Source organism: Dermacentor variabilis, chromosome 2 (genome assembly GCF_050947875.1).
Source record: "Dermacentor variabilis isolate Ectoservices chromosome 2, ASM5094787v1, whole genome shotgun sequence".
Taxonomy (NCBI): Eukaryota; Metazoa; Arthropoda; class Arachnida; order Ixodida; family Ixodidae; genus Dermacentor; species Dermacentor variabilis.
The window spans coordinates 140,240,797-140,257,007 of NC_134569.1; the positions used below are offsets into that span (position 1 = coordinate 140,240,797).

General features: G+C 43.7%; 1 protein-coding gene across 2 annotated transcripts in view; it reads left to right on the forward strand.

The window, feature by feature from the left end:
• LOC142571001 (arylsulfatase B-like) overlaps positions 1-15,579 on the forward strand; it is an 82,009-nt gene extending 66,430 nt beyond the window's left edge. For both annotated transcript variants that reach the window (XM_075679297.1, XM_075679298.1), the window contains exons 8-9: positions 2,661-3,142; positions 15,114-15,579. In XM_075679297.1, coding sequence (XP_075535412.1) covers positions 2,661-3,142; positions 15,114-15,245 — 614 coding nt within the window. In that variant the 3' untranslated portion in view covers positions 15,246-15,579. The remainder of the gene's footprint in view (positions 1-2,660; positions 3,143-15,113) is intronic.
• Positions 15,580-16,211: the final 632 nt, after the last annotated feature.

Consider the following 16,211-nt stretch of genomic DNA (forward strand, 5'->3'; position numbering starts at 1 on the left):
TGTGTGCAATGGACTTATGTGAGCGTACTCATGGACAGAATCCAGAGACTGATTGGAGATCACGAAAAATTGTTCCCTTAATAGGCTATAGAACATCACTTTTGTCTTCTGGATATCAATCTTCAGTTTGAACCTTGCATTTTCTCGTTTAACGTCGTTATACATTTGTTGCAATTCGTCCCCAGGGTTTCTGAGCAGGACAATGCCATATCCAAATCTACGGTGCCTGAGCGTTCCCAGTATAACAGCTTCAATACTTCTGAGAATGCATTGTACAACAGCAGTGGAGAGATTGTGTCTTCTTGCCAGACCCCTTTATTGATAGGTGACTTTCACTTTATGTTGTGGACAAGCAAGGTAGCTGTAAAATCTTTCCATGTATTTGCCAAGTTGTTCGCTTGTACTTTCTGTACTCCTTGATTAAGCAATGCTTCCATGAGTGCTAGTATCTCTATTGAATCAAATGCATTTTCACGATCTATGAAAGCTATATAGAAAGGGTGGTTGTACTCCGCAAATTTTCCAATTCCCTCACGGAAGACATCCATGTGATCCATTGTAGGATACCCCTTTCTGAAGCCAGCTTGTTCTCTCGATTGATGGAAATCAAGTGTCGCCCTGGTCCTATAGAAAAATTACCTTCGTGAATATGTTATATACATCTCTGAAAGCAAGCACATGAGCTTGTCACTCTCAATTTTTTTATTCTTCCCTCCATATGGATTACTGTAACGTTGATATTCTTCCTCAGAGGTACACTTGAGCCAATGAGGCATTACATATTAAGGGTCGTAGGTTTTTAAAGTGCAATATATACAATAAAGAAAAAATGTGACATCCACTCAATCGTCGCAGTGGCTATAAAGGAAACGCATACGGGTCCCTCGAAATACAAAGCCCGCACTTCAAGGAAAATTCGTCCTGGTTCGGGACTCGAACCCAGGACCCCCGCCTTTCCGGGACAGCCGCTCTACCATGTGAGTGAAACAGAAGGCTAGCAGATGTAAGGGCGAAGTCGAACTTATCACCAAATCAAAGCAAAGGGAAGTGTTTTACGCAATAGTTCTGCAGAAACTTGCAAGGTCGAGAAAAGTAATTAATAGAGGAAAAATGAGCCACCCACCCAATCGTGGCAATTGCTACAAACGATACCCATGCGGGTCCCTGGAAAGAAAAGCATGGCAGTTGAAGAAAAATTAGTCTTAGTCCGGGACTCGAACCCGGGACCACCACCTTTGTGGTATGAGTTTCCTTTGTAGAAATTGCTACGGTTGCGTGGATGTCTCATTTTCGCTTTATTTATTACTTAACTCCCCTTGCAGGTTTCCGCCAAAATTATTATGTTAAACTCTTGCCTTTGCTTTGAGTTTATGATAAGTTCGACCTTTTCCTGGCATCTGCTAGCCGCCTTGTTAGCTCAGGTTGTAGAGCGGCTGAACCAGAAGGCCGGCGGTCTCTTCTTCGAGTACCGAAATAGGACAAATATTTCTTCAAGTACGAGGCTCTCCTTTCGAGGAACCCCTATGGGTTTTGTTTGTAGCAAGTGCTACGACTGGGTGGATGTCTCCTTTTTTCTTTATTATTTGTCTTCACCTTGCGGGTTTCCGCAGAACTATTACGTGTAATATGCGCTCCAACTTTGAAAAAAAATTCACTGGTATTACATCTTCTCCTTCCGTTTTCCCGCAGGATATGTCTTGTAAAGTCATTCTAACTTCATCGCTAGTTATACAGCAAACCGACTTTTGCAGCAGAAATTCTAGGGACAAATAAATTAGTGCCAGTGATCTCAAATGAGTTTTACGTAATAAAACATTAAACCACGGCATAAGACATTAGCAGATTATGTCGCCTCTTAATAATCTCCAAGTGTCGCGCTCCATTAATGGAAGAGCTTATAGTAAGTAGCCATTTGTTATATATTTTTCTAAACTTTCGCCTAGCACATTCTTGCTAATCAGGTTATATATGGCACAAAATGTTGAGCGGCAAGCAGTGGGAGTGAGCGCGACTGCGTTCTTCGTAATAAAACAATAAATCTCGAGATAACACCTCTACATAGCTTATGCAGGTACATGCAAAACCTTCTCTGATTAGCGAATTATGTATTCCGCTTCTTTGGTTTTCTTCAGTTTCTTTTTTTACATTTGGGACCATGTACATACAAACACAACATGAGATTAAGGTTGAGGACTTTGCAGTGAACAAAAATATAGATTTCATGGCGTATCATATTGCATATCACGACAATACTCACAACTATATGCGTGGCGTTTCTATTATAAAACGTAATTAACCACTTAAACAAAACGTCGCTTCACATAAATAAGAACATGCCTGATGGATTCGCGTAATTTCGTTTCAGTTGCCTCTGGTACCGTTGAGTAGCAAAGTATGTGATGAAGCTAGAAGGTAAGCTATTGGACACTTTCACAGCACGATAACCCTAGAAGGACGGGAAGAAAGCGAACGACGATCATGTCAGTACGAATACAAATAATAATAATAATAATTGTCGAGCGCACAAATATACCTATTACACGAACGACTGTTTGCTTAATATATCTGTCCTGCTGACGCTTGTGCTTTCACTCTACAGCCTATGCGGATTGAGATACAAACTTGAATGAACGTTACTTATGCCAGTGCCTCTTATGCAGGAGGATCTGTGGGAGAGTTGGGAGACGTGGACGGCGTCAGCCACCTGCACTCATTTCGCTACCCTGAAAGTCAGGTGCCAAGAAACGAGCTGTTAATCAACATAGACCCGATCTCGAACAACTCGGCCATTATACATGGCCGATACAAGCTGGTCATTGGCACCAGCCTCAATGGACAGAGTGACCGCTGGATTCATCCAGCTGGTTGCCAGGATCCCGACGGAAACTCAGCCGATAAGGCCATGGACGCATGCAGAGCTTCTGTCGTCGTACGAGTACTTCGCAGCCGTGGTGACTGGAGCCCCATCTGTGGAGAACCGACGAAACCTATGCCGGAGGGGGCTCATTATTCGGCGCCTCTGGATTGTGGCAGCAGGAACGTGGAAGTTCACACACACTGCGACTCTGAGGCGGCACCGTGTCTTTTCGACTTGGTCGAAGATCCATGCGAGTACAACAATGTCGCCGACGAAATGCCTGAGGTACGAGTTTGGAAATAAGATATTTGTAAAGCGATATCCAGAATAATATTAATAAGATAAATATGCAGAAGCCAAAGATAATGTTCTATGACCTGGCAAGGGAATGAGAATTGAGGATCGCTAGTGAACCTCTAAAATCTGTACAGGGATACGCTTATCATATCTATGATTACCCACAACCCAGAGAGGATTCTGACCATGAGAAGGAAATATACGGAAGATTAAAAATGTCTTGAAGTGCATGTGGCAGGCCTTACCAAATCTTGACTGGGAGCTTACTACTGTTGTCAAAAAAAAAATTGCACCATCCTTGCATTCAAATGGCACCAAAATTTGGGGCAGAAACTTGGAGGTTGACAAAGAAGCTCGAGAACAAGTGAAGGACGGCGCAAAGAGTTATGGAAAAGAGACAGGAAGAAAGCGGTGCAGATCAGATAGCAAACGGGGATAGCCTATATTCCAGTTGAGAATAAGAGAAGAAAATGGGGGGGGGGGGAGAGCTGGGCAGGCTATGTAATTCATAGGGTTGATAACAGATGGCCCATTGAAGTTACAGAATGGCTGTGAAAGGAAGGGAATCGCAGTCGAGGAAGGCAGAAAAAGAGACGGGGTGATTAAATTAGGCAACTTGCAGGCGCAAGTTAGAATCAGCTAGCGCAAGATAGGCGTAATTGGAGATCCCAGCAACAGGGATTCCTCCTCCTGTTGTGGACATATAAACAGGCAGCGGCGGCTGCTGCTGCTGCTGCTTCTCCCGCTGCTGGTGATGATGATGCTGCTGCTGCTGCTGATGATGATGATGATATGTAAAGGATTGACGTTATGACTGATTTTCAGAGGCTGTAAGAGCATTCGCGATTTTCCCAAAACGCAGGCTGCACCACAGCCTAACCGTGAGGCACTGTATTCGCGATCCATGTGAGAAAATTTCGTAACCAGAGAAGATCGCTCACTTCTCAGGCCCCCTTCTGATGTCGTGCAAACAACGCTGCAAAATGACATCTAAAGAGCATTGTTGCGAGCCGCTCTGCAGGTACACACGGTAGAAGAGGTGTGAGGTGTGATCACATAGTTGCCTGGATGCTAACGAGGCAAGGAGGAGGCAGCTCTGAGCCCAAAACCTAAGGAGAGTCAAACTCATACCTGCGGAAGTCATTGTATGCTGACGGCATTTTCACCGAAGTAAGAAATTTCGCGATGTAAGAAAACTCCCATAATTTTTGTCTTTCTTTTTCTTCAGGGCAAAGCTTTTTAACTAAATTCTTGTACCTCCCCCCCTCCCCCATTGAAGGCTCTCAATTTCTTTTCTTCTCACATTAGTCGACATCACTTTGGTTATAAATATATGATTATGTTCGCTTTGAACGTGAGTCAAGAGCAGGTACAATTCTCAATATCATGGCATGCTTTCACCCTAAGCCGATTGGCGACTTTTCATAAAACCAACCGCGGTATTCAACATTTATGTCTTACCGTGATTATTGTGAGGATCAGAACAAGTTTCGACGATTATAAATTTCTATTACGCAAAATGAATTCATTAGACTGTTTCTCGTTGTCAGTACGTTTGTTTTTTCAAAATCTTGGTCAGACTGTAGGTAAACCTCGCTAAATGCATGTATCCTCCAGGCGTGCGCGTATGCGGAGTGGCATGTTAAGCGTGCCTAAGGTGACGGTGGCTCGTTTAACCTCCCTATTTGCACGGCTGGTTCTGGCAGGGAACAGGAAAACGTTGAGCAATCACTTTGGTTCAAAAATTTCTGCGTTAATTTGGCTCTTTAGGTTGAACTAAGTATGTTCATTTGTGGACAAAGAAACAGAAAGCAAGAGGAAAGGCAGGGATGGCAACCGTACGAGTGCCAGGTTTGCTGTACTACACGAGGCGTAGGGGAAAGCAGAAATAGAAACAGGGAGAAGATGACGAGACTGAGCACTGGAGTGCGCGTGGGAAGATGCACACGAGCACTAAAAGCTGTCTCTGGAACCAATGCTCTTCAAGAACTGTACTAGTGCACAAATAACTTTTTGTACCATTGGCGAATGTGGCCACGTTACGAGTATCTTTGACTCAAGGAACAGTCTCGAGTCTAGTCGGTTTAAACTTATTTGGAGAAGGATGCATTGGACGTCGTAGCGAGGGCAGATACACAATAGATGCTTGACGGTTTCCTCGCACACATAGGAGTCGCATTTCGGGCTGTTGATCATTTCCATACGGTAAAAGTATGCGTTCGTAAACACCACTCCCAGCCACAAGGGGCACAGCGAGGCTGCTCTGCCGCGGGAAAGACTAAACTACCGTTGTAGCCGTAGCAAGAGGTCCAGCTTATGCAGTCGGCAGTGCAAGGTACTGGAACTTCATAAAGCGTGTGTCTTTCTGAGTGCAAGCAGACGAAGTGTCCAGGTACTGTCCGTCCTCGCGAAATGTATTGGACGCGTCTGGACGTCTTCGTGGGCATCATTCTTTCACGATGTATTTTAAAGCTCATAGAACATGTCATTTCTCATCGACATAATCCTATTACACATAGATTTTACGCACTCTAGAGACCACTTTTAAGGCCTCTTTACAGCCATGTCACATCAACTTCATAGAACTCACACCTACACTGCAACTCATCACCACGGACCTGACGCTCGTTGGCCATACCTGGCCCTTGCACCAATAAACCCCATGCATTCATTGATTCATTCATTCATTCGTGGGCAGACCGGGCAGCCCTGACAGCAAAGTAGTTGCGGCAATACCAGAGTAAGCAGGAATTTACTGAACGATTATGTTGTGCCCTGCACAATGCGTTGGCGGGCTAGTTGGTGCGAATCCATGAATACTTTGTTAAGCGCAAAAAGACAGACACAAGAAAGACGACAGGACAAGGCGGACAGGAAGCGCCTTGTCCTGTCGTCTTTCTCGTGTCTGTCTTTTTGCGCTTAACAAAGTATTCATGTTGTGCCCTATTTACAGTGCATTGGTGGTGCGTTTCCCTAATGTCCGATATCGTCTGCTCGTATATTCTGTAAAGTAAGACAGACTGGATACTGTGAGGAGCAGCCACATGGAAACAATATATGACCCATTTCTGTGCCAGCTCATCGGTGACCTAGTTCATAGCAGCACGTAGGGCTGCTAGTCTGTCGCCGTAGATGTAGGCATCTGTGACATTTAATTTAACAGTAGTATGCTTCACTGGAATGACGAAAGCAGCAGCTGTGCTGGTAGGCGAAGCGAAACCGTGGGTATGTATATATATATATATATATATATATATATATATATATATATATATATATATATATATATATATATATATATATATATATATATATATATATATATATATATATATATATCTGTGTGTGTGTGTGTGTGTGTGTGTGTGGTCCTAATGTGCCTAGTTAAGTAGTAGCAGCGTCAGCTACTTCTGAGCGGGAGCTGGATGATTGTTTTTTTTTGTAATTCCGGGAATAGCAAGGGCCACTTGAGGCATTCGGAGACACCTCAGGGGACGTGAAGTCTTCGCAGCAGGTGTATAAGATGATGCTATGAACTCTTGATTAGTGCCAACCACTTTTTAATAGATCGCTTAAGGTCTCTCGGCTGGTAGGGAAGCTTAGTAGTGGTCGCAGATTCTTGACAGGTGGCAAATGCACGCTTTGAGAGAGTCAACTAAGTGTGTCTGGTTCGTATAGTCTCTCGCCATGGCAATTACTGCTGGTGTTGAAATGCACTTAGGCAGCTCTAGACACGTACTTAGGGCGCGAATGTTCGTCTTGCATGTATTTGACTGCACTGGTAGTCTGTAATGTAAGCGCTCTGTAAGCACCCTGCACAGCTGAAGGAGAAAATGAATTGGTATAACCAGAGTTTTCCTGCAGAGAAATTTAACAACCGTAGCAGGCGGATAACTTCTTCAGATATATAGACGCAGATATATATAGGCGCAGCGGGGGCTCCACGAGAGGTAATGGACAATAATGACCGCCAGAAAACAATGCATCTTAGCATAGGATACAGGTTGGCCATTTGTTGAAGTGGGATGCGATGGCATTTATTATCACGTAAAACCAACCAATGCACGCTCTCCGATAGACACACTGAGGTCTTGTGCTCAGAGATCAGAAACCGTCATTGTTGCTGCCCGCGGAAGCCTGGCCCGCACCTCAGGGTGAGTCACTGAGTAAGTCCAGATGGAAATGTCGTCGGCATATATTGTCTTGTATCTTGAAAAGCAACCGGTGTTGTTTATTGAGAGCAGCTGGCTCCTGAAGAAACACGTCGGTAGGGCCAGGCCATCGAGTGGAGTAGGTTTGTTTGCCCACTGTCACTGGCTCATACTCTCTATGGGAGATTGGGGAAGATGCGGGTAGAATTAGAAGACGATGAAGTATTCCGAGAGTGGGAAAAAAATCCAAACAACAAAAAATGGCAAGTAAATATAAACTCAATTAAAGACTAGCAGTTTTGGCTGAAAGGGGAAGCATGGATTGCGATAGCAAATTAGTGGACAGCTATACGATGTAAGGGTAGTCTTTTATCGGCCATATCAACCTGTAAACATAGGCATACTAACTAAATTACCAAGCATGAACACATCTAACTCGATGACCACGGAAACTCGCTGTCAAAACGCTAAAGGGAGGAATCGCGATTGCAGCAGCGAGCGAATTGGTCTTCGTGCCGCATCTCGCATAAACGCGAACTACGCCACGAAAAAAAAAACAGTGCACGGCGGAGTGTGTCCCCGTCGCAAATGGTTTTCAAGTTACAGCGACCCGGGCAGGCGGGCACGGCCGCCCGGGCCGGCCGGAGAAGAACGCCCAACCCTCCCCCTTTTCTGCCCTCTCCGCGGAGCCCCGCGCGCGACCGAACACGTCGCGCTTTCTCCCCGCTTCCGTCCCTTGCGTGCGCCTGACGGAGCCGTGATGGCCGGTTCCCCATCGCACGCTTTCAATCGCACATACAGCATACGGCGCCCGGCGTTGATTTTATCGCCCTTAGACTTTATAGTGAACTTCACTTCCATACCAATGGCAGAAATGCACCTGGAGTGTGAATATAATTTCTGCCGCAATAAAATGTTTCTTTAAATAACTATATATTCTTCAACGTTTGAGCCACTATCCATGTGCGGTTGCCCAAGAGGCTCCGAGAAAAATAATTTTAGGAATTGCGAAATTTACTCAAATTTTTCTGAATGTTGTTGTCTAAATCGTTCACAAAATACGAAAAAAAAGGTCATTTGTTTCAGATTTACCACAGAACTGGCACAGCGGCGAGGGAGCCACATCAGCCCTGTTTTGATGTAACATTAAGGAATGCGTTCGACACGGTAATTGAGTGAAAGTTGCTTCAGTTCTTCCAATTTTGAAATACATTTCTTTACCAACAGAATAGCAGGTGTCGATACTCTTCAAACTTAGTTATACCTGGGTTTAAAAAAAATCAAGCATGATAGCATATGAGGTGAATCTAGCTTTGGTGAAGTAACTTGACCTGGAAGTACCAGACAATTTGCCATTTTATTCATAATCAATAACTTATGCCTTTGTACCCAAACTAGCCTTATTAATTTGCATTCAGCAGGCACAAGAGGATGGAACGTATTCAAGATGCGAGATTCGCTATTCGCAGTGAGCGATGAAGATGAGCCAACAAACCTGTATTACGACTACTGATGAAAGTGGTGGAATTAGTTTTTTTTTCGGGGCTAATATTAATGCCAGAAATTCAGCAATAATACTGGCAGGAAATCGGCAATTTCGAGAGAGAAAGACCAATCAAGAGCATGGGAGAAATGGCACTACCTGACTTTTCTTTCCATTTTGATGCATTGGTAGCAACGAGAGAGTCTATTCCTGGACCCACGAGTGAACTTATTAAACGCATTTAATATGCTTCAGGAAACATTTGTATCATTACTTTTATAGATATTGTTACGGGAGTTATCAAAAATTATCTTTACCGATTCTCGCGCACCTCTACCAATTGTTATCTGACTGTTGTGTACGTACATTCACAGGATCGACCAGGTTCCGTACGAAGACCAGCTAATGTGTATGAAATTTTGCAACTAGCTCCAAAAGTAATGCCGCCTGGGAAATACAAATGGTTTCGAATCGTCTGAATGATGCTTCGTACGTTTTTTTAGCATATCTGTACAGTTAGCAAGCGAAATCTGCGCAACAGAGATCGTTACCGTACTTCCTGATTCAGGGAGTGTATTAACAAAAAATTTTAATAATCCACAGCGGAACTGAAAAGCCCCCCTTTCTAATAGGACCAGAGACTGAAATTAAAAAGCTGCGGCACTAGAATATAGCACGCAACTCAATTGTAAGATATGGCGTATATACATTTCCTAAATCCTCAAAGGCAGATCTCTCTGCACCCTTATTGACCGTTACATAGTTTTCGTCACACTCCAAATGCTCTCACTTCTTTAATTAACGTTCCCATGACCTGAAGCTAAGGGAGATGTAAATTACAGCCAGATACTTGACTGAGTCTACTTGTGGTATATTTCTATATCTTGGAAGCCATAGCGTAGTGATACGTTCACCGAATCACTTGAATTAAAAATTAAAATTGAACACGTCCTAACATTTATGATGAGCGTAATATTTTCTGACCATATTACAATAACGCACAAGTATGTCTGAAAGCGGTTATATAGTGCCTAAATGTCTATACCTGATAAGAAGACGCTAGGTCGCCTACCTAGACATACTTATACCGGGTGTCCCAGTTAACATGGACCAAGATTTAAAAATGAAGCTGAAAATCTCTAGAGAAAACCCGAAAGGACATAAGACATATCAGCCGTGCACAAAGAAACATCTAAAGGTGCCACTGCTTTAGCCATTTACTTGTTCTGTCTCTTGAACTCCGGAAAAGAGGCAAAAAAGCAGATTTTTTTACCTATTTCTGTCTTTCTCGCATCTTTTTCTGTTTAAGGATAGGGAGACATCATGAAGGTGTGCTAACAGTGACGTCCTGCACCAATTTTGAGTGGTTATTTTCCACTGCCACTTATAGCACGTGCTGAAACAGGCCACCATCTCAATTAATACAGTACTTGCTTCTTTCCTACACTTGTACTGTTGCAGCTTTGACCAACTACGTTGGAATTTCGGGAGAGACTCTGCTTATTTTCGCTTTTAGGACGTCCGGTGTGGTAGTTTCGCTGCTGTACACCCGATCTTTCACATAGTACCACAAGAACTCCAGCGGTGTCATGTCCGGCTACCTCGCTTGCCAGGGCACAGGTAAAAGCTCGTAGAGTCAGGCTCGAGGCTAACTACTAGTATGCGTACCATACTATACTATACTATACTATACTATACTATACTATACTATACCGCATCGTGTCGAAACAGTTGCATCAAGCGGAAGGTGCGCAAGCGGAACGTTGCAACGGACGTCGTTCCCGGGGCCCTCGAGGATGTCGTTGACGTAGCTTTGCGTCGTTAGTGTGTTTCCAAAAGAGGTGGGTCCGATGATGTTGCCACCAAAAATACTGCACCACACATTACACGACCACTGGTATTGGTGCCCTGCTAGGGCCAGCCAGTGGGGATTCCAATCATTCCAGTATCCCGCGTTGTGAAGATTAACTTGTCCATTTCTGGAGAAATTAGCCTCATCCGTCCAAAGCATGCGAGTGAGAAAGTCCGGTTCTTCTTCGCGTTTCGTGAAAATTCAATTGGTAAAGTCAAGTCTGTTTTCAAAATCTCAGTCTGCAAGTTTTTGATGAAGATGTAGATGGTACAAGCGCATATGAGTTTCTTTAAAAAAATATCCTCCACACTGATCACCTTGAGGTTCCAGCCTCTGCACTGGCGTCGCGCACACTGCCGTGAAGGTTAGCAGCAAAGAACGCCCCAACATCCGTTTCTGCTTCTTGAACTACCGTCGCAGTCCTGTGTTGCTTTCTCGTGAAGCTACCTGTCTTGCAAAGGACTTCATACGTTCTAAGTATTGCTGACAGACTAGGGCGTCCTCCACAATGCCACATCCGACATAGCTTGGCTGCCTACCTCTTGTCGCCGTGCGCCACCCCAAAATCTAGGATCATTTTATCCGTCTGATCATTCGTGAAGGCATGACTGTCTTCTTGAAGTGCAGGTCACCGGCGTGGTACCGTTGAGTTCTCCCGTTATTATCTACGAACTAACACGTGAAGCGAAAATTATTTACGTAATCGACAACAGTATATGCTGGCCGTACAGATCCACCAAAACGCATTAGATGGGTGTAGCCTGCGCAAGGTTTGTTTCTATTACTCAAGGAAACAAAAGGAACATACGTTTCGGGGTCGCCTATCTACAGAACAACGAGTGCGGAAGATTACAGTCCCAAATGCGCCGTTACGCTTTCCCAGCTTCTAAATCCCACTAGCCTCCCCCCTCCCGTGTGGCTCCGCAACGCGTAGCAGTGAGTCAGCGGTATGTTCTCAAGATGCCGCGAACATCACACAACGTGAAGCCCTGTGTTGAGCTGCCGCCGCTAGTAAAGCAGTGTATCTGTGGCTATTCGCTTGGGAGCGCTTGAATAGCGTCACGCGAGCGCTTATCTATCTCGCATTTTAGATGTTTCGCGCTTTCGGTTTTTTTTCTCAGAAAAACCAACGAGGAAAAGCTGAGTGAGAAATAAAGGCTTCATTCGGAGGTTATTGGAGGTGCCCTACAACTTCGTAATTGATACGTTGGTGATTCAAGCAATAATTAAATGGTTCACTTAATAAAAGTAATTATTTATTAATACTTCGTCATGAAAAGCTACTAGCTGTAAGTACACACGAGTAAGGCTACTATGCAGCCGGTACGATTTCTCTAGAGCTCTTGGGTTTTCATAAAATCTTCGTCCAAGGTAACTGCGACACCCGGTACACATTATATCGGCACGGAATGAAACTGAGTAAAATATTCAATAATATAGGTGACTCAACAGCTCCTTCAGGAACACCGCGAGTTCTTCTAAGTACTTGACGAGGAGCCTCCTAAAGAACAATAAAATTCCCTCCCATTTAATAACTTACAGATTTATGATACAAAATAATTTCGGAATTGCAGGTTGCTTAGATTGCGTTGTAAAATTTTATTTTACAACGCAGTCTTACAACGCAACAACGCAATCTTTTACAATCAACGCAATCTTTTACAACGCAAACTTTGGAATATCTAGAGTAGCAAGAGCAGCAACGTGCATTTGGAATCGCGCAAATTTTGTTCGTCTTTCTAAATCCACATGGCTATGGCAAATTCGATGTCCTCATCTCAATCGCCCCCGCGAAAAAAAAGAGAAAAAGAAAGGAATCGACTAAATTTTAGTTCCGCTTTGGTCTGAATCCAATTTGGCATGGTCTAAGCAATTTTTTGTTTTCAGCGTATTCCACAAAACGGGTATTCGATAATTTAAAGTGCGCACTTTTTCTTGAGCTCGCCTGCCTCTTCTCTTGTAATGTGCCCACAACAGCAGGCGGCAATATTGAGACATGAACTGTCCGCGCTAGGTACACAGCAAGTCCTACCAGGACAAGGTTGAACAATATGGGGCTCAACGCCCCACCCTGTGGAACACCACGGCGGATGTAATGTCCTAAGCTGGTCTGTCTTCAGTCTGTAAGAAAAAGCACCTCTGAGGCAAATATTCGCGAATCCAATTATGCATCTGGCCACCAACTAACAAAGGCCTCAAGTCAGTTTAGCATGGCCTGATGAGTGTCGTTGTCGCATGCTTTTTTGACACCGAGAAAAAGTGGACAAGCAGTGCCCAAAACAGGGCACCTGAACAGTGGATATTTATTTAACCCAGATAGATCCTTATTCCACGCGATCAGTGTATAACGGGTGGAGAATGCTTTGGTAACACGGCACAGCTCTGCCAGTTCCAGTGCTGAGTACGTCTCTTACAGCCACTTCTCTTTAGGCATCCAGGTGCTTTTTATGATGATACAGCTCAAGTAAGGTAGCTCAGCAAGACCGTTCCTAATAAAATAGACTATGAGCTGAAATGATGCGGAGGCTAAATTATTAAACGCTGAAACTCTCACTGTATCAATATATCGAATGCCAAGATATTGATACGGTATGTTTACTAGTAGTATGAAATAAACTTGCATGCGTCCGAGCGTCAGCCACGCGAAACTATAAAATTCATGCCTTACACGAAATTTAGGTGACCATTAAGCAACAGACATACTCGTTAGCTCGGCACTCAGGGCCTGTGAAGTAAATGATCACAAACAGTGCACGGAGCGGCAGCTTTCCATAAAAATGGCGCACGCGTGCTAGCAAATGGCTGTTCAGCGTTTTAGCTGCAGCGCGCAAATACACCTGCATTTCGTAACAAGATATCAAAAAAAATTATTTAGAAGCACCCGCTTTGGCTAAATTGCAAGTGTGTCGAATGTTTATGCTTCTGCACTGAAGAGAAAGCGAGTCACCGGGTTCCGTCTTTTAATCTGACTGCCTACTGTACAACCCAAACACGGCAAATAGAAGCATTTCCTACATGCAGCAGTATGTAAACGTACCAGAAACGTGCTTGCTCTTTTTCCAATATTCCCGCGGTCCGTTAACATTCAGCGTCACTGACGCCGACTACAGTGAAAATGTCGCAGAAGCACACCAAGACGGTACGCGGCGACCGGCAAGGGACGACGGCTTCCATCACGTCTTTTTCTTTCCTTTACGCCAACAACGACAAATATCCTTGACCAACGCAAGATGTTCGCCTTTAACTCAACCTCATCATTTAATGTCGTTTAAGAAAAAAACGTGACAGAGACTAAGCTGAACATCAACGAAATTATGGATCTTGCTGACATATTTGTTCGTCTACAGCGTACCCTCGAAGTCCTGAAGATTGCCGATGCTCAAGAGATGCAGATGTAACAGTAGTACAGGGTGGGTCATCCGTGCTCCTCACTGACGAATATAAAACTGTGAATTTGCTGACAATAACATCACCCGAGCGATACACAGTTTGTGTGTTAGTAAGAACGCACGTGCACATTAAAAGCTCGCGAATATGTGTTTGACTACGGGAAAAGGTTTAGATGCAACGGCAAGTGAGTGTTGAAAACAGACCACATGAAATGTAATGTCAGTTTCACATGTGTGCTCAATATCCCTCGCTTTTAGGGTGCAATAAATAACTGAACGGTCAAGCAAATCAACTCAGTAACGCAATTGGAGTAAGGGCGAAATGTGTAAAACTTCTGAGTCCAATGAACGACGTGTATAACTTTGGTAACACATGCGGCGCAAGTGGCTAATCAGAAAAAAAAAGAAAAAAAATTGCGTACTAATTTATTCTAATAGATTTTTATGTCTAAGGGTTCTAGCGATTCTTGTATCAAGAATTCCAGGAATAATTGTGTCTAATGTAATTATAAACTTAAATATTACATTACTATAGATCAAATTATATTCTTTAAATTTTTGTTGTTTCTCATTTTTGCGCTAATATGTCGATAACTAAAAAGGCAAAATTAATGTCAAAGTACCACTTCTTTCAACTTCGCGCCAAAAATTGTAGCAGCGTTACGTCAGTGAGAGGTCACGAATTTGAAGACATCCTTTTGCTTTTCACGGTCGTGGCCGAGCAAATGTTTTCACCGCATTGCTAAGTTCATTACTCGGCTCTCTTGGGATACGATATAGACCCACTATACCAATAAACAATTGCCTATGCGTGAACAGACGTCATCGAAATCGGCGACGTCACGGGGAACTGCTGTGCGAAGATCAAGTTAGCTGGCTTCGCTAGCACACATTCCTTCGTGTGTGTTTTCTGCCTCTTCAGCCTCTCAGTGCCCCTTTTTTTTATTGCAGACGGGTAACTTGCAAGAAATTCTCAAATTACTTTTGTCTCTGTCTTCCTCTGAAGCAAACTGGATAATGCTGATATTTTTACGCAATCCGCAAAGTCTGACAAAGAAAATTGCGCCATATGTTTTACGTCCAGGTCGTTCAAAGGCTCCTGTCACGATTGGACCACTACGAGGAGACTGCCGTGCCACCTGGAAATCAAGAACCGGACGAGCTCGCGAATCCTGCCCTTCATAGCAATGTTTGGGTTTCGTGGCAAGACCAGTAGCCAAGACTGTGACGCTGCTCCGATGCTCCGGTCTCACATAACTGAACTATGTGCGGCAGCTTCGCTCAACGAGCCGCAACCTATGCAGAGCAAGTTATGTTCGCGCGTTAGCACCGGTGTCCTTCTTCCTTTAAATGCGAATTTGTTGTTTGTTTGTTTGTTTTCGTTATTTTTTAATGTTTAACTTAAGTGTCCATATGGACATTAGCTAGAACGGTGGAAAGAAAATTGAAATAATTGTGCACGATAACTTATAACGAATTTTGTCGCTATGTAGAGAATAGGAAGGTCAAAAACTAAAGAAAGAAAAACAACAAAGTGTCGTATCTGAACATTTTACCAACTTTACTGCGTGGTCATTTCACTTTCCTCGCCGTAGGTACTGACTACGGGGAGAGGAAACGGAGTGGTCTCCTGGGCCCGAGCTCCTTCCGAAGCTTTCCGTGGGGGAGGGGGCGAAGCCTTCCCCTCCTCCCATCGATGTCAAAGCCTCAACGCCCCCTAAAGTGTCGTTACCCGAATTCGCTTACCATCATCATTTGAGGTTCATTTTTAGCTACCTCTACCTTTCCATTTAAAATTTTGTTGTTGCTAAAATCTTACTGCATCAGGGTTGGCGCAGAAATGCGCGGCTTTTAATCCATACTTTGGTTTTATTTCTAAAATCCTCTAATAGTAAGAAATTGCATTAAAAGCTGCCGTGGTGGCTACCTCATCCGAATTTTCCCACTTCAACATTTTTTTAAAAGTTTACCCTGTGAGCACCTCGCAGAGATATAGTATGTTTAAATATACACACAGGACAAAGTTTGTTATATTTTTGAAAGAGAAGGGGGTGGTCATCTAACAATTATTTCTAATCGTATGGATAGCCTATCTCTCGAGAATGAATATGTTCCTGTATATTCACCTCGCTTCAACTTACACTGCGCGCTTTTTTATCCTTCCTTACATAACATTTGCGTA